This window comes from Podarcis melisellensis, assembly GCF_964234715.1.
Source record: "Podarcis melisellensis genome assembly, chromosome: 6".
In the NCBI taxonomy this organism is placed as follows: Eukaryota; Metazoa; Chordata; class Lepidosauria; order Squamata; family Lacertidae; genus Podarcis; species Podarcis melisellensis.
Genome location: NC_138538.1, coordinates 20,172,740 through 20,196,831, shown reverse-complemented (window position 1 = coordinate 20,196,831; position 24,092 = coordinate 20,172,740). Strand labels below are relative to the sequence as shown.

The following is a 24,092-nucleotide window of genomic DNA, read 5'->3' as shown; positions in this document are numbered from 1 at the left end:
TAGGAATGTTTTAAGATTCACTGCAACACAAATGTTTAGGTTTTTTGAGGGTGAAGGTTGGAATGGCTTTGGGTTGAGAATTTTAAAGTGTCTGTGAGCACCAGGAAAGAAGAAGCCTAAGGGATGCTACTGAACTTTAGTTTTGACTTCTTTGTAATTTAAACTTTGGAGGTTTGAGCAGGGATAGGGATTTCTGTTGGGGCTGATAAACACAGTTGTGCTGTGAGTGTGTACTTTTAATCATGGGAGATTCAATCCTGTACAGTGGTACCTTGGTTCTCAAACACCTTGGTTCCCAAATGCCAAAAACCCGGAAGTAAATGTTCCGGTTTTCGAACATTTTTCAGAAGCCGAACGTCTAATGCGACTGCCAGCTATTGTTTCCAGGTCACCTGCACCAATCAGAAGCTGCGCCTTTGTTTTCAAACATTTCAGAAGTCAAACGGACTTCCAGAACGGATTACGTTTGGTACTTTTGTTTTTGCTATTTATTTTGTGTTTTTGTTTTTGAGGCTTCTTTGGTTAATTTGTTTTTCTGACTGGGTGGAACCCAGTTCAGCTACTGATTGATCGAATGTGTGGCTGCAGAAATGGATAAAAGCCCCCCCATCCAAACAATGACTATCATCAGTGCAGGAAGAAAAAAAATTAATCCATTTTGCATTGCTTTCTATGGGAAAGCGCACCTTGGTTTTGGAATGCTTTGGTTTTGGAACGGACTTCCGGAACGGATTGAGTTTGAGAACCAAGGTACCACGGTAATCTGTTCAACTGTGTCTTACAGGAGCTGTTTTTAAAAACAACAGCACTGGAATGTGAACAGGACCTCTTTGGAAGGAGAACAGTGAGCTTGGGGTAGATTAAAGGGCTTTGATATCCTGTGATTTTATACCTGCATAATGGGTTGTGCCAATAAAAAGACTGCTTAAGAGTCCAAACCCTCTCATTGCTCCGAGACTAAGGGTGCTCATAACTACATACTTGAGAGAGGAGGTACTGCAAACAAGTATCTGCATCATTTGATGCAGAAAACCTAAGAAATTATAGGTATGCATGCATATTCTACCCAATTTGATTTGGGCTTCTACCCAAATCAATTTCAGTCCTGAAAAATGTCCAATTTTATACTCAGACCAAGGTCAGTATTATATGAACTGAGCAAGGAAAATGGTATGGAGATGACGGCCTAGCAAAACTGGTGTGTGGTTATGAGATAGGAGGGAAAGGCAAGATGAGAAAGCAGGCCAGTGGGCAGTAGTGGCTGTGCAAACATTAAGCCCAGTATGGAGAATTAAGCCCAGAGTGACAAGCTTTGTTTAAGATGCAAATCAAGTATGCACAAATGCACATAGGTTGAAATGTACTGAGGTCCAAACCTAACCTGCACCATCCCAGGTACAGAGCAATGCTCAGGTGGCATTCCTGACAGGGCAGATTCAAAGTGGAAAGAGGCCTTTTCTTGGTCATGCCAGGAGAACAGAAATGAGCACACAGCAGAATACAGAGGATGGAAAGAACAGAGCATCTTTACAAAACAACATCTTGAAACCAAACCCAGCTCTAGCGTTTCCTCGAAGAAAGGATGTTGTTGTACAGAAACTGGTCTTGTTTTCGTCTCACCGCCCTGCCACCGCCCACTTCATTATCCTCCAAACCAGATTAAACATCTTTGTTTGTATACTTAAAACAGGGAGCAAGGCACATACTTTTGCTGATGAAAATTACAACAATCCACATAAAAGTATTCCCTTGCTCCACCTCTTGAATTTTCTTGACCCTCCCTTCGAGGAAAGCCTGTGAGATACTTTATACAACAGAATGTTAACTCTTGACTTTTTTACTCTGCATGATGAAACACGGTTTGTTCTTGCAGAACAGATTTATGGAAAACCTAGGACTAATAGCAGGCGAGAGATTGCACCAATCAATCCCGTTTCCTGTCGTCCTCATGAGTGCAGTGGGATTTTTTAACAGCGAATTTAATGAGTCCGGCAGCAGAATGCAGATTCTGGAAATAAATCCAAGCAGAGCATAGCCAAACAAATCCTAGATAAGAGCCTGTAATTCAGTGATAAAATACATGCTTTGCATACACAAAGTCTGAGGTTCACGCCATGGCCTCTGCAGTTAAAAGGATATCAGGTAGCACAGGTGAGAGATGCTATTAGAGAGCCCCTGTCAAGCTGGGCTAGATGAACAAATGGTCAAGACTCCAGATAAGGCAGCTTCAGATGTTAATAAACAGAGAGCAATGATAGCCAATGAATATGATTTGTGTTTCTTCCCATGCTTTGGATAACTTTTTTATATTTCTCTTTTGCATTGCTTCATTACTATTTCAACAATACTGGTACATGGTGTTGTGAGCTCCTAATTGGTCATGTTTCCTTGTGATAAACCACATGATGCCTTCGGCTGGAATCATGTGAAAACTATTTCTCCCCATTTTCAGGCTGAATCACCAGACCCTGCTTCATAGAGACTGCTTAAATTAGCCACCCCTGCTCTAAAGATTCACTGTAGGAACAGCTATCTCCCAGGGAGCTTTGCAAGTTGGGCGGACTCATCCAGCTTTGCCCTGCGTGGCCCCAAAAGCCAACTGGAAAATGGTGCTGCTGTTGACATTCCTAAACTGGCCCAAAACCAGTTCCTGCACCTAAAGGAGCCTAGAACATAGCTATCAACTTTCAGATTTGAAAATAAGGGATCAGCAGCCTCACCTGTCCCGGGGACAGTCTACGGGATATCTAACAATCTGGGATAGCAGCAGGAAACGGCGCTGGAATAAGGGAATTTCCCGCAAAAAAAGGGAAGGTTGACAGCTATGGCCTAGAATGCCAGCACGTCTCTAGCCTGAAGAGGTCACATTATGCTCCTCAGATGTGATGACACAGTAGAAGCCCTGCTTCTCCTGTACCACCGCAGTCCATGTCTCCTAAAATGGGAGGCAACAAGTTTCAAATTAGGGTCCCATAATTGCTTCAAAGTAAATGCAGTCAATTTAAACACACTTGGAAGGAAGGAAGGAAGGAAGGAAGGAAGGAAGGAAGGAAGGAAGGAAGGAAGGACAATACAGTGGTACCTCGGGTTACATACGCTTCAGTTTACAGACTCCGCTAACACAGAAATAATACCTAGGGTTAAGAACTTTGCTTCAGGATGAGAACAGAAATTGCACAGCAGCAGCAGGCCCCATTAGCTAAAGTGGTGCTTCAGGTTAAGAACAGTTTCAGGTTAAGAACAGACCTCCGGAACGAATTAAGTACTTAACCTGAGGTACCACTGTTTATTCCGTAGATTGGCCTGCAAGCAGAGGTCTTTCCCATCATCAGCTTTCATCCTTGAAGAAGGAAGGAATGAAACCTGTCAGCTTCTGCATACATAAAAATATTGCTCTCCCAGTTAAGCTATTTTCAACAATAAGCCAGTATTATTTTAGGCTGAAAATTGATTTTTAAGAATGAAGAAGAGGCAGATTTTAATTTTCCTATAGGGCTGTGAGCTCACACACAGACTTCACCATAAATCTTGAGTCGGGGAAATATTTTAGCACCTTAACCTCTAGCTAATTAGCACTATCCTCTTTTAACAATCCCGAAGGGGGAATAAAGGGCACCTTGTCAGATTTCCATCACACTTCTTATAGGCACTGCTTTCCATTTCAAATTTCTGACACCTACCATCATTAAGGCTTGCAAAGCACCATGCTGTTTTGCATTACCTTTCAAGTGGATTTGGAGTCTGGCAGCTCAGCTCCTGCCTCCAGGTTATCCTTTCTCAGCAGCACAGGAATCTCCCAACCAAGGATGCAGCCTATAATTATCAAATGTGGCTTTCAAGTGGCTCACATTGCTGCAAGGCATGGAAACCAAAATAATGCCGGCTTGAACTGTAGCCAGATACCTGCAAAGTCCTGGGTGCAAGGGTCAAAAATTACAGCAAGCATCCATAATCCCCACACCACGAAGTCATCAATCAGGTGACTCTGAGGGTGTGCTGCTGTGACCTACATATGCCGATAATGTTAGGGGGCAAGAGAACAGAGGTAAGTGCATTTAATTCCCACCCTAAGGATATGATTAAAACATGATCACTGCACCACCACGACAACCACCAGCCACCTGAGCTCATGGAAGTTGCCCTTTCTAAAGGGAAACAGTTCATTTGGTGCTTGGGCTTCAATTTCCACTATGCATTAGCACAGTGTAGAAGGGACCAGGGCTGGATTAACACTTATGCCAGTAAACTGCTGAAATCCTGACTACATAGCAAGATGCCTTATACAGTGGTACCTCTGTTTACGTACTTAATTCATTCCGGAGGTCCGTTCTTAACCTGAAACTGTTCTTAACCTGAAGCACCACTTTAGCTAATGGGGCCTCCCGCTGCTGCTGCCGCACCACCACCACACAATTTCTGTTCTCATCCTGAAGCAAAGTTCTTAACCAGAGGTCATGTTTCTGGGTTAGCGGAGTCTGTAACCTGAAGCGTATGTAACTGTACAAAGTTAGACTATTGCTCCATCTAGCTTAATATCATCTACACTGACTGGAAAGGGATTTTCAGTGTTTGAGACAGAGGGCAGGTCCCAGCCCTGCTTGGAGATCCCAGGGACTGGGAGGGGGATGCAGGCAATGGAGATGCTCTACCATTGAGCTAGGGCCCCTTCCCCACAGTTTGTGGTTTATCTGGAGCAAAACAGCTGTGGCTTTCATTCTCTGATGCACTCTCATGCATGCTAGTCCATATTTTGTCATGGTATGGCTTAGCACTGAATGCAAACCAGGCCTTAGCAAATTTAGGTCACCTGACCCTGAAACCCTTGAGAAAGCTGGATATGATAACTCAACAATAAGTAATGTCACTCTGCTTGTGCTCAGGAACACTCCTTTTTATTCTCAAACAAAAACCCTGAATCCTAAGTATGGAAAATAAGTTCTAAGGCTTTGCTCAGATTAAGTCCTGAAGGGCTTCTAGCCTAAAACTGAATCCAGGTTTGGAAAACTCTGGTTCTCTTGGAGGGAAGAGTTTACCTGTGACAGAACAGGTGGTTATGACCTTGGCTGAACAAATAACGAAAATGTTGCCTGTGTATATAAAGCCCTGAAAATAATCGTCTTTATTTCCTTTGCAAGATGGAGGAATTGAATCCTTTGGGGTTTAATATCCCAACTCATAGCTCTGGCTTAGTCTACACATACAACAGAAAGCGGTAGCAGAATAGATTACGGGAGATCACATCTTTTCAGTGCTTTCCTCCATGCCAAAGAATGGAAAAATAACATAGCTGAAACAGTGCTGAAGTAGAATCTCTCCCCCTGAGGTGGTAGATTTGGGGTCCCCACACCTGCAATCTCAAATAACACAGGTCGCTTCCCTACCTCAGAATTCTGCAACCTAATCAGGCTCCCATCTCTGGTCAGCACTAAGAATCTCTTTTCCCCCTGTTTGCTCAACTTTGAGTTTCGACACTCCCATAAACACAACAGAAAGCCAACTATGCAACCCAACCCAATGTGGATATATAAGGAAGCATAAACATTATAGAGGCCCTTGGAGAGGAATGTATACAAACCACATTTATCAAATCCCTATTTCCTCTGGCCTGTTGGCCCATCCTAGAGGTTTAAGAAGACCTCCGAGTGTCACGCATAATCCCAATGCAAATCCACGGGACTGACAGGCTTCAACTTCCTCTCCAACCTTGAGCCAATGTAAATACACGGAGCGGGGTTATTTCGTACTTGTTGTGAAAGCTGACGCGGCATTTTAATAAAAGCTAAATTTGTCACAGCCTGACTCCTAGACTTAGCTACGTCAGAACAGATAGGGCAAAATCCCGACTCAAATATTGCTACTGATTAACATAGATTCATAGAAGCCCAGGTGTAAATCCAAAAAGGCAATTTTGCACACATCTCTTGTGTATCTTATCGCCACCCAGCAGTGACGGACCTTGGGAGTCTCAAATTTCAGTGGCACCCCATGCAATACCAAAATTTGGTGCCCCCCACCCTGCGGCTCCACGCCACTCCCATAAAACTGCCTCTGCATACAGGACCAGTCTACTTGAGATAATACAAACTGATGCAATATTGCTAGCTCATAAGCTTTTCACTGGTTATGCATCTGAAAGCCAACAATGCTCTAACTTCTGTCAAAAGGAGCTCATTTCTTCTTAAGGTGGGTTCTTGTGCATTTATTTTTTTTAAAGAAAGTGCATCTAAGTTATACATACTCATATTTAAAAATAACAGCTTCATTTTAAATAAAAATCACATTTCCCCATAGTGGGAAAGGCTGTATCCTGGTACTAACTTGTCAACAGAATTTTACTGCAGATTTCTCCTAATAAACACATTTTGTATGCAGTTTTGACCCATGGACACATTTTTGCAAACAAATTTTCCTTATATAAGGCACTTTTTATGTTATTTGGATTAGATTATGGCACACTGTCCCCTCATTTTTATAAACATTATTTGGTTGGAGAACCGCATCACAAAATTTGGATAAGTGCAAAATTTGAAGGATAGATGTGTTTCTGTACACCTATTTTGTAAACCAGTACACCTTTGGAACCGTGAATTTGACATACTCACTTTTAAATTTGAAATGAACTGAATTTCTCCCGCATTCCTACCACCTATACTTATTGTCCTAATTTTAATAATCTGTATTGGATTTCAATGATACACATATGGTATGAAGTCACACAGAACATAACAAGAAATACAAAAACAAACAATAGCAACCTCCCCCTTCTATGCCAGAAGCCAGGTAAGTAATCATATTCATTCTTATGTGTAGTCACTGTTGCCTATTTATTACATTTTCTGTGTTGTTCTTGCAGGGGGCTTATAGACCTCTTTAAAAAAATAATACTAATTAACCATACATGAGGAAACTATACTTTGAATGTCTGTCCCTAAAAGAAAAATATATATCATTTTTTATTGCCGCGTTTTAAAGTACAAGCCTTTATCTCTTCTCAAAAGTGGTGCAATTTAGGCTACAAAAATGATTTCTGCTGAGAGTTACGTCAACTGAGAGGGGTTTTCAGAATGGCCACTTACAGTATAACTTCCCAATCAAATCCATTTCAGAAGTAAACCTCAATGAAGCAAGTCAGTCCTGGTTCGAGCACAAGACGTTACATGGAAAAATTGTCCTGTTGTGTCAGCTGACCAACTCAAATTACCCTTAAGGGCCCTTTAATTTCAATCAGATCAGAAGCTGAGTTCAAGTGCTCTGCTGCTTTGCACAAATGATGATTCCTCGCTTGGCCAATTATCAAACTACAGCTCAGACACTCAGCTGCAGGCAGTGCTTTAGAAGCAGGGAAGAGGAGCAGCAGTCCCTCCCTCCATGATGCAGATAACCTTCATTGTGATTTGGCCCTGGGCATGGATAAAGGAAAAAGGGAAGAATCACAGAAATAAGGCTCCTGTGTGATCATGCTGAGAGGAGCTGCACCTCACCACTGATCATTTCTGTCCCAGGGTACAACGCGTGTGAAATTTAATAAAACAAGTCAAGATCGCTCAGTAAGATCCATTGTCTGTTGAACCTGTGGCTCTCCAGATGTTGATGAACTCCAGCTCCCATCAGCCCCTGTCCTCATCGCCAATGGTCAAGAATGATAGGAATTGTAGTCCAGCAGCTTCTGGGTGGTCAAAGGTCACCTTTGGTCTTCTTGAGAACTCTAAGCAAGCATTATACAAGCACATCACAACGGACTAGTCTTCTTCCACCCAAACTTGCAAGTGTGTTAACATTCCACATACGCAAGTCGGAACCACATGTGCAACTTACAAATCAGTACAAATGCTTTGTTTTGTGTTACCTTCAGGAGCAGTGGGTATTTGCAAATCCTCTGGATTGGAGTTAGGAGATAACCCTCAAGTGGAATGTCTGTGGTCTTTCTGCCTCCCAAAAGCATGCAGCTCTGTAACCAGAAAATAAAAAGAATGTTACCCTTGACTCAAAGCTCCTAGGGAGTTTCAGTGAGTTCAGAAAATGAGGATCAGTTCAATGTATGGAAGAAAATGAAGGAACATTTTATTCATTCATTTCCTTTCCTTAACAGACTTCAAGGAAATCTCCCAAACAGGCACTGACCAAGCCTAAACCTGCCTGGCTTCATGGCATCATATGGCTTTTGCATTAAGAATTTCAAATTCTACACTGTAATCCTATGCATAACTAAAATTAGATGTGACTGGGCAGACACATTAAACTACATGATATCATGCTAAACCATTGTTTAGAAGGCTGGATATCATATCATGCAACTGCAAGGAGAAAGTTGGGCAGCTTTTGCTGCCATTTTGGTTTACTGCCTACACTGACACTGAGGTTAATGTTACTATGGGTTTGTTTAAAACAAGCAAACTCCAAACCATGAATTCACTGACATGGACCATGTGACTTGCCTTTGGCATGGTTTACTATGCAAAGGTGGCATACAAATAAATGATGATGATGGCTTGTTTAAACAAACCATAGTTAACATCTACCATAGTTTAGGGTTCAGACAAAGCACTAAACTGCAGTTAATGGAAAAGAGAAGTGAAATCTTCTGAGCTCTTCCTCATAGCCAGGGCAAGGAATATGCAAGACTGAGGACTGCCTGGGATTTTTCACCTAATGCTAAACTACGGTTTAAACTTTAGCACGATGCCTGAATGGAACCATAATGTCAGTGTATGGATCTATACTTTTCCTGAAAAGGACCACCACCGCAAAGACCGCAACCCTTCTTCTCCCCTGTCCCACTCAACTTCACTGCACTCCATTGCTTTAATACTCTTCTCCTCACCCAGTTCATTTCCAGTATCGAAGTCAGGCTTCTACTCTAAGCAACGGATCAACACCAGGTAAAGCTGATGTAAAGGTGGGGTTTTCCTGGTTTCCATCACATGCTCCTTCGTATATGTGAACAGCAGAACCCACCCACTCATCCTTATAATGTGTCCCTGGTGTGGATGGGAAGGCAAAGATATCCTATAACATCCAATTAAATCTAAATAAATAAATGGCCCTTTTAGATTCAGTGATACTCTATGATGAGCATGCATGAATAGGATCAGACTGCAAGAAAGCCAAGATTCTGCGCAAACTGGTTGGATTTTTGCTAATTGTCCCTTTGGAAGCGGACAACAATTTAAAAACTCTCATGCTCAATATGCAAAAGTATTGACAGTAACATCCAATGCTAGTCATGTGCAGAGTTGACCCATTGAAATAATTCATTTCAATGGGTCTACTCTTGAGTGTGAGTAACAGTGGCTATCACCCAAGATTCCTGCGAGTGCAAGGCCCCTGGAATGGAGCGTAACAGCAATCACAATTTTTCCCCCGCTGCTTGCACTCTATTCCATCTGGGTCAAGTTCTCCAGCTCCACTTGCCAAACCAAATTCTCCAGAGAGACACTAAAAGACTTGGTGAGGAAGATGAGGTTCCCACACTGCTGTCTACTTCAGACAGCTAGCGGTCTAAGTGGAAGATGGAGCACCTGTTGAGTAATAGATTTCTTCTAACTCCTAATTCCCTCTATCACTCAGATCCTCCTCCTCCTCTATGTGATCATCCTAGCTCCACAGAACTTCAGAGTGATGCCAGAAGCCATGCTTCATAAAATTGCGCTTTTTGGCAAGTACCATAGTTTTTCAATCATGTGTCCATTTGGAACACAAAACAGGTCGCCAAACCCTCTTTTCCTGCCAGAAGTAGTGTCAGAAGTGAATCAGCAGCACAGACTGAAATGCACCCAGACCAGATGCACATTCCAGAACAGCCTGAACGTCCTCGTGGGCGCATGGCAAAGCTTCAGTTCCCAGAGTGGTTTTAACAATGGGGGTGGTGTTCCTCTTGAGAGCACCTAGTCCCCCATCTCTGCCACAGACTTATTCTTACTTAGTAAGTACCTGTCAGGTAACAACTGGTGTTTCTCAGGTCCTGAGCCTGCCAGCTTTTGCCCATCTGGGGTTCTCATGAGATCTCCAGAGCATCATCTGACACAGCTGCCCAGAACTGCTTATGAGTTTTGCACAATGAACATTTTCACTCTTCGAAGATGTTTTCACCAGACACCAATAATTAGATTTCCTCTATAGACACAGAGTCTGGCTTCAATGCACACATTTTTCAGACTGTTTGAGGCTGGCAGTGCTGGCCACTACCTTCCAAAATTCTCGTTCTCATTTTCCAGGGTTCTTGTGTGAATCATAAACCATTCTTGTCCCCCTTGTTGTTTTCTCCAGTCTTGGCCTTTGAATTCAGCACAGAGTTTTCCCACATTTTCCAAGGCAGGTCTCTATTTCAGCCACTGTGAGAGCACCACAGCCAATTCCACTCACACAAGAAACTCTTTTATTTTCTCATTTGACCTCATTAGATGGGGACATTATTATGCTGGGCAGGATTGGGGAAGGGGGGCAGGGTGAAAAATGGGGGGAGGTTGACATAAAGAAATACCAGCCTTCCACATATTCCCTACATACAAATGTCTAACAAAATCTCATTTTTTGCAGAAACAAAACAGCACCACTGTCTACAAACCTTCCTGCCGTGTCAAAAGATGAGGTGACGTTGCTGAAGAGTTTTGTTTTCCGCCATTCCAATTAGTTGATGCAGAGAACATTCTAGAATAATGTCTGCACTCAAAGTTTTTCTCTCTCTCTCAAAAATTGAACAGAGATGCTTATGTCTGCAAATGGAACAAGAGGAACTTCTCTAGCTACGTTTTGCCAGCAGAACTTGACACGTGATAGCTTCCAAGGAAGGTTCTCTGAGGCACATTAGCAGCAATCTACTACCTTCTTCTTAGGTATGCTAACAGTCTAGATCAGGGGTAGGCAACCTAAGGCCCGGGGGCCGGATCTGACCCAATCACCTTCTAAATCTGGCCCACAGACAGTCCGGGAATCAGTGTGCTTTTACATGAGTAGAATGTCTGCTTTTATTTAAAATGCATCTCTGGGTTATTTGTGGGGCATAGGAATTCGTTCATCCCCCCCCCAAAAAAATATATAGTCCGGCCCACCACATGGTCTGAGGAATGGTGGACCGGCCCACAACTGGAAAAGGTTGCTGACCCCTGGTCTAGATATTCCAGAATTCTGGAGATAATTGTTGGGGGGTTAGACATGGGGGAAGGGGTTAATTTCTTTCATGGGCACAAATCACCCCATGTATGAGATAAAGCCAGTAGGTGCAAGGTCAGCTAAGCTAGTTACTATGGCAACGGCCCAGTGCCTTCTATATAAGTGATTAAGGCATGCCAGCACATTAGTCAGTTGGCGAGTCTGTCCATGAGTCGGAGTATGTGTTAAGTCTTGAACCTGCTGGAGCAAGAGAAATACTTCCTACTTGTATATATCTGTATCTGTATCTGTATCTGCAAAGCCTACAAGCTGTATGTATCAACATCCAGAACTGTATTACTGAAGCCTGGTCTTCTGCAGCAGTAAACTTTTTTGGACCTTAAGCTGTCTCTGTGTGGTGACTGGAACTGGGGCAGACTTCAGCTATGTGGGTATCTCACCTAAGATTCCCAACAATAATGTCATAGTGATTTACTGCAGGGAATTCTCCATCTATGCACAATACTATCACAGACCGCACACAAGGGCCATGTAGTAGAGACCAGGAGAAGTGACACGTCTTGGCAGATCAAATTAATCAGAAATGGGAAGTATGGCTTTTCAGAAAAGGGAACTGAAAAGAGGGTGGAGAGAAGGGATCAGCCTGTGAAACAAACAGAAGAGGATACCACAAAAGGTGCACACCAAACTTAGTAATAAATTACTGAGGCCCCAAACAGTTTAAAGACAACTGAATCAGTTAGTTTGTTTTCATTATTTATCTTCTAACTCTTAAGTAGCATACAAAGGATGCCCAGACCTGGCAAGACTCAATCATGTTTACCTTCAACAAAGCTGCTATATCAAAATGTCTTTGGACCAACAGGAGCTAACCTAATGTCCTTCAGATGCTGTGGTCCACAATTCCCATCATCCTCAGCCACCATTGGCAAGGGATGATGGGAGCTGTAGCACAACAGCATCTGGAGGGCAGTGCATTTGCAACCCATTTTAGATCATAGCCCTTGAACAAGTTTCAACCAATGTATGTTTTCCTCTTGGCTTGAGAGCAGATTGGGAATGACTTTAAAGAGAACAACTGCTAAAAGGGGAAAGAATGAAGAAGCCCCTTCTCTGCTGGTGGTCTTCTGCTACAGACTAGTATTTATGACTATGCTTTGCTTTGTGTGTGTTTTTGTGTGGGGCATAGGAACTGCTTTATACAGTCAGATCACTGATCCATCTACATAAAAAAGTAAAGGTAAAGGAGCCTTGGACGGTTGAGTCCAGTCAAAGGCGACTATGAGGTTGTGGCACTCATCTCACTTCAGGCCGAGGGAGCCGGCGTTTGTCCACAGACAGCTTTCAGGGTCATGTGGCCAGGTCATGTTTAGCTTCTGGAACAACTGAACACTGTGACGGAAACTAGAGTGCACAGAAATGCCATTTACCTTCCTGCCACAGCGGTACCTATTTATCTACTTGCACTGGTGTGCTTTTGAACTGCTAGGTTGGCAGGAGCTGGGACAGAACAACAGGAGCTCAACCCATCACGGGGATTGGAACTGCCAACCTTCTGATCAGCAAGCGCAAGAGGCTCAGTGGTTTAGACCACAGAGCCATCCATCTAGCTCCGTTCTGACTACACTGATTGGAAGCAGCTCTCCAAGGTTTCAGGCAGGGGTCTGTCTCAGCCCTACCTGGATATGCCGGGGATTAAACCTGGGACCTTCTGCATGAAAAGCACAGGTTCTTATCCATAAGCATACAGCATTTTTAAACTTTCTATAACTGAGCATCATGTGCCGTTTGGATACCACCAGTGCTTACCAATAGGAATGCTCTCACAGGGGGGATCTTGTTCAGTTCCATCAAGAGCCTGAGTGCTTTTTCATGGTTGCTGCAATATTCCTCGTATACAAAGAACTTGTCTTTCTGCAAGGTGAGGGGGGAAAAAGCACACGTAAATGAAAGGCATCCCATTTATCTTTTGCATTTTACTTCAGATTAGTACAAATCAAATTTCCTTTCAAATGTGTACAGATGACGTACACTGGAAATTATGAGATATGAGCAAACGGTTGGAGGTGTCATCTATTGCGTTTTGAAGTTCATGTTGTCCTGCAGCAAGGTTTCTGGGTTGACTTCTTAAATATTACACCTTTCAGTGAAAAACTTCTAAATGAAGATAGGTATGTTTTAAGACACTGCAATATTAGGGGCATGTGTTACAATAAACCCATTTTGCACATTGTTCCAGGTTGGCTTGTTTCATCCAAACCATAGTTAATGTTAGAAACAGTTTGTTGGCATGAATGATATAACAAGCTATGGCTAAATAAAAACAGAAGCAAACGCTTCCGAACACCTCCAACCAGCTGCATGGGGAGAAAAGAGAAGGCATGCATGAGTCTAAGCTGATTCACATTACACTAAACAAATGGACAAAGGACAATCACAGGATGTAAGTGAAAAAGGAAGAAAAAGGATGTGTAAGGGGTGGGAAACAAATTATTTTTATGCAGGCACAACACACACATACACACAAAGTGAGACCCTCATAAATATATGCAAACTCTGTGAGAGATCCAGAGAAACTTAAGTGCATCTTAGTGCATCATATAGTCAAGATCCAAAGATGTTATGTGTACATTGGGGGGGGGGACTACATGATCAGCTGCAGACACAGCTTTTTTATTTTTGATGTAGCAGTTTCCAGTGCCAAAGAGACATGCCACAACTCAGTATTAAATACGGCTTGCCTCTTTGTAGGTAGGAACAAATGAAGAAAAAATGAAGCCGCCTTCTGGGTTCTCTCTCTCTCTCTCTCTCTCTCTCTCTCTCTCTCACACACACACACACACACACGTCTGAGACATAAACAGCTTACAAACACACACTCCAGTTTTCTAGCTGAAATAAATTCTCTCTACATACTAACATCAAAAAGCAACTGCCATCGCTGTTACATGATGTACTTTCCGTGTCACAGTTCAAGTTGGCTACCCCACCCCCGCTGAATGAAGATCAGACATGCTAAGCCCGTTACAAAACACAGTCATCTGCAGATTGGCACAGAAAGTTTTTCAGACAAGCAGTAAAACCGTCTCCATGCCAGAATCAATCAGACATGGAATAACAAACCCTTCCATGGCTGACTGAGATGAGCAAGATAGCTAGCAATCACGCTAGGAGAGTTTCAGTAGAAAAATCAAGAGGTCGTCCCAGGTACTGAATATCCATTTAGTTCCTTGTCACCTGGCATTTGCCTTTTATTTGTATGTTTTATTTTATTGCATTTATATTGTGCCTTTCTTCTATCATGGAGCCCAAGGCAGCAGTGTACACATGGTTCCCAGGCAGCCACCGTTCCAGGCACTATGCAGACCCAGACCTGCAAGGTGGTGACTTCAAGCCATACACATCCTAGGACCTAAGTGTGCATATTCTTCAAACGCTACTGAGTATAGCTCTATACCACTTTAGTACCATATAATACTTGCTTGGAGTTGTATCCCTCTTCCATCAATGGGCCTTAGCTGGAGGTAGAAAGCAATAGTGCCCCTAACAGTGGCTGGGTCAGGTTTCCATTTCAATTTCCCACAGTGCCCCAGAATTAAAATGGCTTGGGGGAGAGAACAGTGCTGGTGTCAACAATGTCCCTGCTAGCATACTGGGGCTTTAGCAGTTGCCAAAGAATGCTGGTGGCTCAACATTGATCCTGAGTTCAGTTATATTAATAGTAGTAGTAGTAGTAGTAGTAGTAGTAGTAGTAGTAAACCACCCTTCAGCCAAAGATCTCAGGGCAGCTCACAATATAAAAATAAAAGATAGAAGCAAAAATAAATAGGTAAAGAGGAAGCAACAAAACGATACCGCCACAAGCACATTTAAAAGGCCATTAGCCAAAGACCTGGTTGAAGAGGAGCATTTCCGCCTGCTGCCTAAAGATATATAATGAAGGCGCCAGGTGAGCCTCCCTGGGGAGAGTTTATATGGGGAGAGGCAGCCCTTGAGGTGTTGCAGTCGTGAGCCGTTAATCCAGGGATGGGTAATCTGCAGCACTCCAGGTGTGGTCCGACAGCTCCCATCATCAATAGTCATGCTGGCTGGGGCCGATGGGAGTTGGAATCCAACATACAAAGGTCCACACAGCTTTCCCATCCCTGGACTAGCGCAACATGGTGTTTCAAGGCAGCCAGATGCCTCCCAGGAACCCATAAAAGGAGTCAACTTCCGCTGCAGTCAGTCCCCGTCAGAAGTATGCCGTCTCTGAATCTGGACGTTTCATTTCGCCACGGACAAACTGATCTTTCATGAATTTGTCAAATCCCCTTTAAAGGCAGCAGACATCATTGCGCCTTGAGGCAGCAAATCCTGAAAGTAAACTACGTGGCCGCCTGACGTAGTACTTTCTTTTGTCTGTCCCGAAACGACTGCCAATCAATTTCATTAGAAGATCATACATTCCATGAACCGTGAATTCCTTTCCTGTTACCAAATGGAAGGGATCCGCTGTCTACAAAGAACAAGGCAGGATCCAGATAAGCAGCACTGGAGGCCACTAAAAAAGGGATGCTTTTGTTGTCCCTAAAGATTCTGTTTAGTATAATCTAATTACACATTTGTTTTTGCCTCTTCGTTTATCATTATTTAACATTGTTTCTCCATCCAATCACAACCACCAGGGGAAATAAAAGTATCAGCCACAAAAAGATTAAGGAAAGAAGCTGGAAAGCGGCAGACTCTCGGGTCTTATCCTTTGCTACACTACACATCTGGAATTGCAGCTGCTTATTCAGTTTCGGGCAAATTTGAGCAGAAGGTTGCAGCAGTATAAAGGCAAAGGATCCTGGTGACCAGATGCAGGAAGCTGTATGGCTTTGGGGCGGGGGGTGACGCAACAGAACAGGACAGTTTTTGTTCTTAAAATACCACTTCATGAAGTATAGGGAGAGACAACAGTTCAGCGACAAGAGGGCTGCTTTTGTATGTATAGAGGCTGAAGGTTTCATTTCTGAGAATAGTAAAAAAAAAGGGGGGGGTTACCTTGACCAAAGCTATTTACAGAATTGGCAGTTTATTAAGTGTATGACAGCAGCTTTACTGACGAGTAAGACTGCAATGCCAGCTACGCTTACCTGGGCATAAGCCCCAATGAATTCAGTTGGTCTTACTTGCAAGCCTACATTGTTAGGATTGCAGCCTAAAATATTGCTGAATAATATTCAACTATAGGTGGAGAGGGAGATCAGGGACATTCTTGGTAGTGGCACCTGCTCTGTGGAATGCCCTCCCATCAGTTGGAGGTAGTATAATTCTGGATACTAGTGTCTGGAAACCACAGGAGGGAAGAGTGCTCTTGGGCTTGGGTCCTGCTTCCAGGTTTCCCCCAGGCATCTGGGTGGCCACTGGATGCTGGACTAGTGGCCTGATCCAGCAGGACCCTCCTTATGAGCATTATCAAATGCAGGTTCGATCTCAGCCTAGCTAAGGACCCATCCTCAAGGGCAACATTGAGTTCTTCTTATGACTATGAGAACAAGAAGAAGAACCATGACTAGAAAGCTTTGGTCTGGACCAATAGGACTCGTCTTACGTTAACCCCAAATAACTCTTTAGACCAGGGGTGGGCAATACACAGCCTGCAGACGCTGTTAAAGACTACAGCTTAATCCCTGATCATTGGCCATGTTAGGTGAGACTGAACCTGCTAAGTCTCGGTCTCAGCACAGTCAAGTCTCAGAACCCCAGACACTTGCCCTATGCATATCTTCCGGGTATACTTATGAGCAGGGCACCGGGAAACTGTTTTTTCAAATATCATCCTTCAGCATCACTGAACTCTTTCCATTTGAGAAGAGGTGACACTGGGGTGAAAGGACCCAATGTCGATTTGTCGATTGTGATTGCAGCTCTGTGACTTTGGCTGCATTGTTAGAGGTTAAATTTAGACCATGACATCTCCTGGCAAAACTCAGCTCAATGTATTCAATAATTATATACACGCCAGAGGGTTTTCATCAAGACTTTCCCAGCTGCCCTTCATGCATAAGAGCCACAAGTATGAAAGCTATGCTTTCAAATTACCCAGTGCCTGAAGTGTTTAATTTCCTCTTTGGATGACATTGAGGTTCCTTCGCTGGATGAGGAAATTATCAGTTACATAATTGCAGGTGCTACCCCTGGAAATCTGAACCTGCACTTACCAAGTCTATCATGGTCACTAACCGTAGCTATCTAAAAACAGAATTTTTCTTATTCGGGAAATTCTCCCCCATTGATTTAGGGCCACTTCGCATGTTGCCATATTTCCAAACAGGCTGGAGGAATTACAGGATCACATGTGAGCAGATACAACAATCCTACTTACATGTGGGCAGCTCAATGCAGTGGGAGTCTATGGTGGCCACACAAGCCTGGTGCCTTAAAATGGCCTGCACAATTTATACATCTGTTGCATTATACATGGCCATCAAGGGCATGCAATATTGAATGCAATCTCAATCTTATCAACTGGGTTGTGCTTTATAATTGCTCAGAAAGAGCATCCTGCAGAATGTCTTGAACAATGGGAAATATGTTTGCCAATTTATTTAAGTTTCTGTCTGTCTGGCAGGGCTGCTTCTTAATGTGTGATTTTACCAACAGATTTGTTTGAATTTATCGCAAAGTGCTTTGGGGTTAAGAAGCATCTCTGGGATGAAAGACAGTCTGGGGGGAAAGTAGACTAAATCCCCTAGGGCCAGAGAGATCCAATTTTAAAAGAAACTAGAGTTTTCCCCCTTTGGTCATTTGCTTTGAACCCCTGTGAGTGTGGTGTGGAAGGAAGAAGGAGGAGGAGGAGGAGGAGGAGGAGGAGGAGGAGGAGGAGGAGGAGGAGACATGAGAAAGTACCTTATCAAAATGATACATTTGCAAATAAGCATTTGAGCTCATACTCACAAATTTTAAGAAAACTTCTCCCAGTTCATGCTGAGACTGAGGTTCTGGATGCAAACAATATTCCAGAGCCGTCAGGAAGTCCTTGTGAACATCAAGTATATCTTCTATGTTGGAAAATAAAATCTGCAACATAAAGGAGTATCCATTAATAATAGCTAATGAAAAACATGATAGGGTCTTAAAATATTATTCTGATCCATCCATCCCAAACTATCTTTACTATCCCTACTATTTGATAATGATGGTTGAGGCATCACACTAAACTGTACCTATTTAACTATGAGTTAGCACAAATGCTGAATTGACAAATTATGAATTGTGATTGCTCAGCAAACCACAAACAGAAACCATAGTTTGCAGCAGGTCTATAAACCATGGTTTGTGATAGCTAGGGTTCATTGTTCAGTGTGGCATCTGAGCGGAGTCACAGACCTTAAAACTCTTAACTGTCTGGACTCAGGATACTTGAAAAATCACTTGTCCCCATATTCACCTGCCCAGCAGCTGAGATCATACTCAGAAGCCCTTTGTCAGGTGCCCTTGCAAAGCATAGCCTGATATTTCATCTGTTCTCTTATGCTTTATTATGGTTGTTTATGTGTTTTGTTGTTTCTACGTTGCTGTTTATCTTCCTTGAATGCCATTCACAGCAGAAAAGCAGCACACAAATGCATAGGATGTAATTCAATGTCACACTATGACAAACATTTCATTCTGAGCAAGTATTGCAGCTTGCCAGACAGAACTATACCACTTTCCTCCTCCTGTCCACTATTCTGGAGTTTATCTAGACCTCCTGACCTGACCCCGACCCCCCACAAAAAGCCACTAAGACATGGGAGGAAACGAGACATCAATTTTCAAATTTAAAAGGCAAGCAGAGCTAAGAGCTAGACTTCTTGGTAAAACAAACCATGGTTTTGAGTTTCCACATGTAAAGCTGGCAAACAATGACTTGGAGCGTTTATTCTGCTTTTGTTATTTATCCTCACAGCATTCATAAATTCAAAAATGCACCCCCTTCTTCATGCTACAGCGGCTCTGGAGGTGAAATTCTGGTTGTTAGTCACTGCCTCTCAATGCAGACATCCCAACAAACGAAAGTTAGCAATAAACCACAGTTTGCAAATCCATTTCATCCCATGATCTGAATCAGGGTTTGCCACCTGATCACAAACAACCTTTTGTCAATTCAGCTTCCTTAAGCATGGTTTAGCAGGATGCGTGGTGATTTGAGCAACTGTCCTCTCTAATGCTACTGTTTGTAATATCTGCAATCCCCTTCTCAGCATGTACTGGGCCACAGAGCAGAGGTCAGCTATGTTAATGGGTTCTGATGGGTCTTAATTATCTGTCTGGCACGCACTGCCTTCTGTCTTATCCTCAGCTGCTTGCTTCCTCCTGAAGGTGATCCTCAATCCAGCCAGCTGTCTCAAAGCCAGAGATGGCTTTGTGTTTACCAGGGTGGTTTTAATGAGGAGTTAAAACCTGTCCTGATTGCCCTAGGGAAATCTAATTTGTCATCCTTTATGTCATTAGTATTGTAACTGCTGGGCAGCAGAGATCTGCACTAAGCATTTTGTTTGCTTGTTTCAGTTTCAGAAACAAGTTTCAGATTATGAAATAACCAAGGCAGAAGACAGAATAAAGTGTTTGGTTGCCTATTTCAAAAGGCTATGTTCTGTCTGGCAAGCAACCACTCTGGGAGCAGGAAACAATCCAACACGTTGAGATGTTCCTCCATCATCAAACGCATTCAGCACTCTCAGTTCTGTCAATGTTAATCATAAGAGCATTCTGTCAATGTTAATCATAAGAGCATTAGGACGCAATAAAAGTCCTACTAGCCAATGATCTACCTAATCAAACATCCTGTGTCAAAGAGTGAACAGTCATATGTAGGTCACAAGCAGGACACAAGAGTAACAGCCCCACACTATTTCTGCTATTAAGAGATACACTGCCTCCGAACACTGAGGTTCCATTTAGTGATCATGGGTAACACTCACTGATGGACTTATCCCCCAAGAATGTGAGAACTTGTGTGGTTTAGAAACTGAACGAAGAGCAGAGAGATGCACTTTCAAATCTCTGCTCAGTTGTGAAGTTCACTATGTGATCTTGACCCAATAGCCATCTTACAGCCTTAAAGCTACCTTAGAGGACTCTTCTGACAACAAAGTGGGGATCTATGTGCAGTGACCTAAAAATGTAGGGTGGAATTCAATGTAGTGTCAAGTGCAGGTACGCACTCATGAAAGTCCTCATGCAGGACTTCCCGCTTTTCTCACCCTGGTCACCCCCTACACTGCTTTTTGTAAACCACTTTGAGGGGCAAGGGTTTCATCAAGCACTATAGAAATTTTATGAAATAAAGAAATAAACCTGTCCTGGTTGTTCCCCAAACCCTCCAAAGCAAATTTATGGGGCACAAGGGAAGGAGAGAGGTGGACAGTCCTGCTGCCTGAGTGGACCTTGTTCTATGCATGCAACAACTTACTTGAATTTCACCCATAATAAATAAATGGAGAGGGAAAGTATAGTCTCCTTGTAAACTATCTAAACTTGATGTTTCAAAAGGATAAACTAGATACAGAATGGCAGATTCAATAGTAAATATGTACAAAGTCATTAACAAAGAACTGTAACAAAGAACTCTGAATTCGACAGATATGAAATTGGTTATGAAATCTGGGGAAGCAAATCTTGTGGTCGCAAAGCAGAGCTCACTGAAAATGTCAGCAATGAAAAAAGAAATAGCAGATGAAATAGCAATATTTTTCATCGGTCAAAGAGCAAGGGGATGGAGCCAAATGTAGTGTTAGATATGATGAAGAAAGGGGATTGAAAGAAAAACAGCAAGTTTCATAAATCCATTTGATGAGTCTATGATGCGGGAATACTTAACGACTACAGTGTACTTGGACTTCAAAGAAGATATTGCAGACCTGGAAAAAAAGATGTAGAAAAGGGCAACTGGGAGAAGAGAAGTTGTATTTGCCAAAAGGGCCAGCCCAAGACATTTTGCCACCTGAGACGAAAGTCAAGACAACAACACCGTCCCATTCTACACAGAGAAATCAATTGGACTGGTAGTTGATTATTATTTCAACACTGGCAAAGGGACAGCATCTTCTACTTCACTTGAGGTCAACAGGCTAGCTAGGAGTACAGAGGTATCTAAGAGCCCCCAGCAGGTGTCACCTGAGGAGGGTGCCTAACAATAGAGCTGCCCCTCCTTGCAAAACCTTTTGCAATTGAAGCACTGGCCAAAGGAGTGGGGAGAGGGCCTTGATAACCTTGTATGGAATTGCAAAGGTTAGCCTCTTGCATCAATGACCAAGTAGTGAAAAAGACCTTTTATTTTTACAAGAGCTTCTTAAATCCTCCCTGTGCTTCGGCAAAGAGATAAACCAAAAGCATCACTCTGCACCCACAAAGAGGCCTCAGGCAAAAAATGCATTCAATCAGTAGCGAACAGAAAATGAACTGATGTAATATGTGATTGCGGTGACAGATATATTTAGCACCTTTGGAGGTGATAAATCATTTGGAATAAAAGCAATGGAAATAATATCCATCAGCATTTTATCATCTGCTGCAACTGAAGACCAGGAAAAAAGCTTCACCTGCTGAACCTTTGCTTGTTCTCCTGCAAGAAAAATGTTGCCCACCCGACCCAGAACTGACCCTAGAGAAAGAGCCATCAATGGCATGCACAGCTCCTCTCTCCAGGAGAGGAAGCAAGCATGAACTTCACTGGCTGCTGAGCAAAACAGCAACATAAGCAAATAGCAGCATCTAGGGTTGAAATCCCAAGAGAGTCTGTGTGTGCCTTAAATTATGCACACTGAATTTTGCTGCAGTTCTCCCCTCCGTTTCCCCCTGGATCCTTTCTTCTTCTCCCTAGTGAGTAGGACTCCAGGGGAGGGCACAGAGAAAGAGGATAGTTTTCCTCCCTCTCCCTCCCTCACTAGAACTCATGAACCTAAATGCTAGAAGATTCAAGATAAACAAGACAAAGCACTATAGAACTTACTCTGACAGAAGGAAATGGTGGCCACCAACTTGGATGACATTAAAAGAGGACAAATACGTGGAGAATAATGCTAGCAATGGCTACCAGCTAGCCATGATGGCTGTGTTCCACCTCCACAATCAGAAGCCTTATGCTTCTAAATGCAGGTTGCTGGAAAGAGCAGGTGGGGAGAGTGCTGGCACACTCATGTCTGACTTGCAGGCTTCCCACAGCCATCTGGTTGGCCACTGTGAGAACAGCATACTAAATGGGCTCTTGACCTGCACCTTCAGGACTGCGCTTATGTAAGCTTCAAAGCATATGGTTAGAAGGAGTATACAACAGGATTGATGATCAAAAGAAGCAAACAAACCGCTAGATATGTAGTCAGGATTCACATCTCCCAGCTTGGAAATGCAGGCTTCTAATTTTTTGGTCAAAGAGGAGAGTGAGTGTTATGACCTCTCAAATTCTTCTCCAGCTCAGGTTTTTAATCCAAGCAGAGATGAGTTCAACTCTTCTCCATGAGCCCCTGCACATTAGCATTCCTTCAAAGTTCATTCTACCTGCTCACTGACTGTATTTCCCAGGCGTGTGGAGCTGCACACCAAGAAACAGAGGGCTGAGAGACCTCCCTTCCAAGTTGCCTTATTGCGACTTCTTAATGCCAGACTAGGAGGTGGGGGTGAGGGTTGGAGGCTCATAGTGGAAGGATAACTGGATCCTGTTGCATCCTTGACGTGGAACACAATAGCATCAACATCAATTTGAACTGGATGAGATCAAGCCAATAATTTTATCAATTTATCCAGAAATGGCTCATTCATCAGTAGAAACCCCAACACTTTGCCTACCAATTTAATATTGACAACTATAGGTGCATCCAGTTAGACCTTCCCATTGGTCCCTGGGAGCAAAGGTTTGCCTAGGGTTGCTACACATTATCATTATCATCATCATCATCATCATCCAGCCAGTTTTCAACAACTACGTAACAGGCAGAAAATAAGGTATAGATTTCCTCACTGTTGCATCTCCATGCTAGGGAAAAAAAATTACCTGTTTCTTTCTACCTGCATCTTTCAAAGGTGAAAAATGCCTGTGCATTTAACATAACATGGAAGTCCTTCGTCAGCAGTGGCTAACAACTCACTGACCAGATGTATGCAAACCCAACCTCTTGCCATACTCTAAATCATTCACAAAGAGATTGGTAGTCTGAGAGACCTACCTTGATGTTGTCCTCTGTTATGTATTTTTCAGCTTTGTCCACAGCGCTCTGTCTGATTCGGTGGAGAAATGCCTATGGGGAACAAAAAGGGAAAAAGTGGGTTAGTGTCAAACAGATACTGGTAGATGGGATACTGTCCCACCAATCTCAGTCTGCCCTCAGCCAGCCCCCACTAACCTGCCTGCCTGCCTGCTTATACCCAGTGCTATTTTTCTAGAAAAAGAGGTGCCAGAATTCACCATGAACTCACCCTTGTTCTCTTAGAATGGCAATGGTGCCCACCTGAAAAGTGCCAGAACCGAGTTCCAGCGAGTTCTGAAAAAAGCCCTGCTTACGCCCAGTCCAGGGGTTTGATATGGCGGTCAATTCCTTCCCCTTATTCTCAGCATTGCCCTTGTAGAAGTCAACAGGGAGGATAATGGGGACAAAATTGGTAGCTTTACTTGCCATTGGCTTTGAATCCACTTCCCGATTCCTGAAGTACCTGTCATAATGAGCACCAGCAACCATGGCTTCTATCTTTTGGGTTTTTTAATAACATCCAACCATCAAGAGACAAATATGAGGCTTCTTGCCACAAAGGACAGATCATGTTACATGCTCAAAACTATCAAAACATGCATTGCTTCACTAATGGGAAGCTTTTCTTTAAAGTTGTTCGGGATCCGACTGGCAAGAAGCAACGCCCGTGTCTCTTTTTACTTAGATACCTAGTACCAGCACACCAAAGGACACAATTGTTTGTTTATTCTTTCCAAGGTTTCCCATTTCTTCCTCTAGACATGGAACTGCTCTGACTTGATTAGGCAA

General features: G+C 43.1%; 1 protein-coding gene across 1 annotated transcript in view; it reads right to left on the bottom strand.

The window, feature by feature from the left end:
* The window catches only part of PREX1 (phosphatidylinositol-3,4,5-trisphosphate dependent Rac exchange factor 1), a 213,386-nt gene that overhangs the window by 97,047 nt on the left and 92,247 nt on the right, over positions 1-24,092 (bottom strand). The window contains exons 2-5 of the mRNA XM_081916608.1: positions 23,283-23,354; positions 18,034-18,156; positions 12,919-13,023; positions 7,847-7,948 (exon numbers count right to left, since the gene is read on the bottom strand). Of these exons, the coding sequence (XP_081772734.1) occupies positions 7,847-7,948; positions 12,919-13,023; positions 18,034-18,156; positions 23,283-23,354 (402 nt within the window). The remainder of the gene's footprint in view (positions 1-7,846; positions 7,949-12,918; positions 13,024-18,033; positions 18,157-23,282; positions 23,355-24,092) is intronic.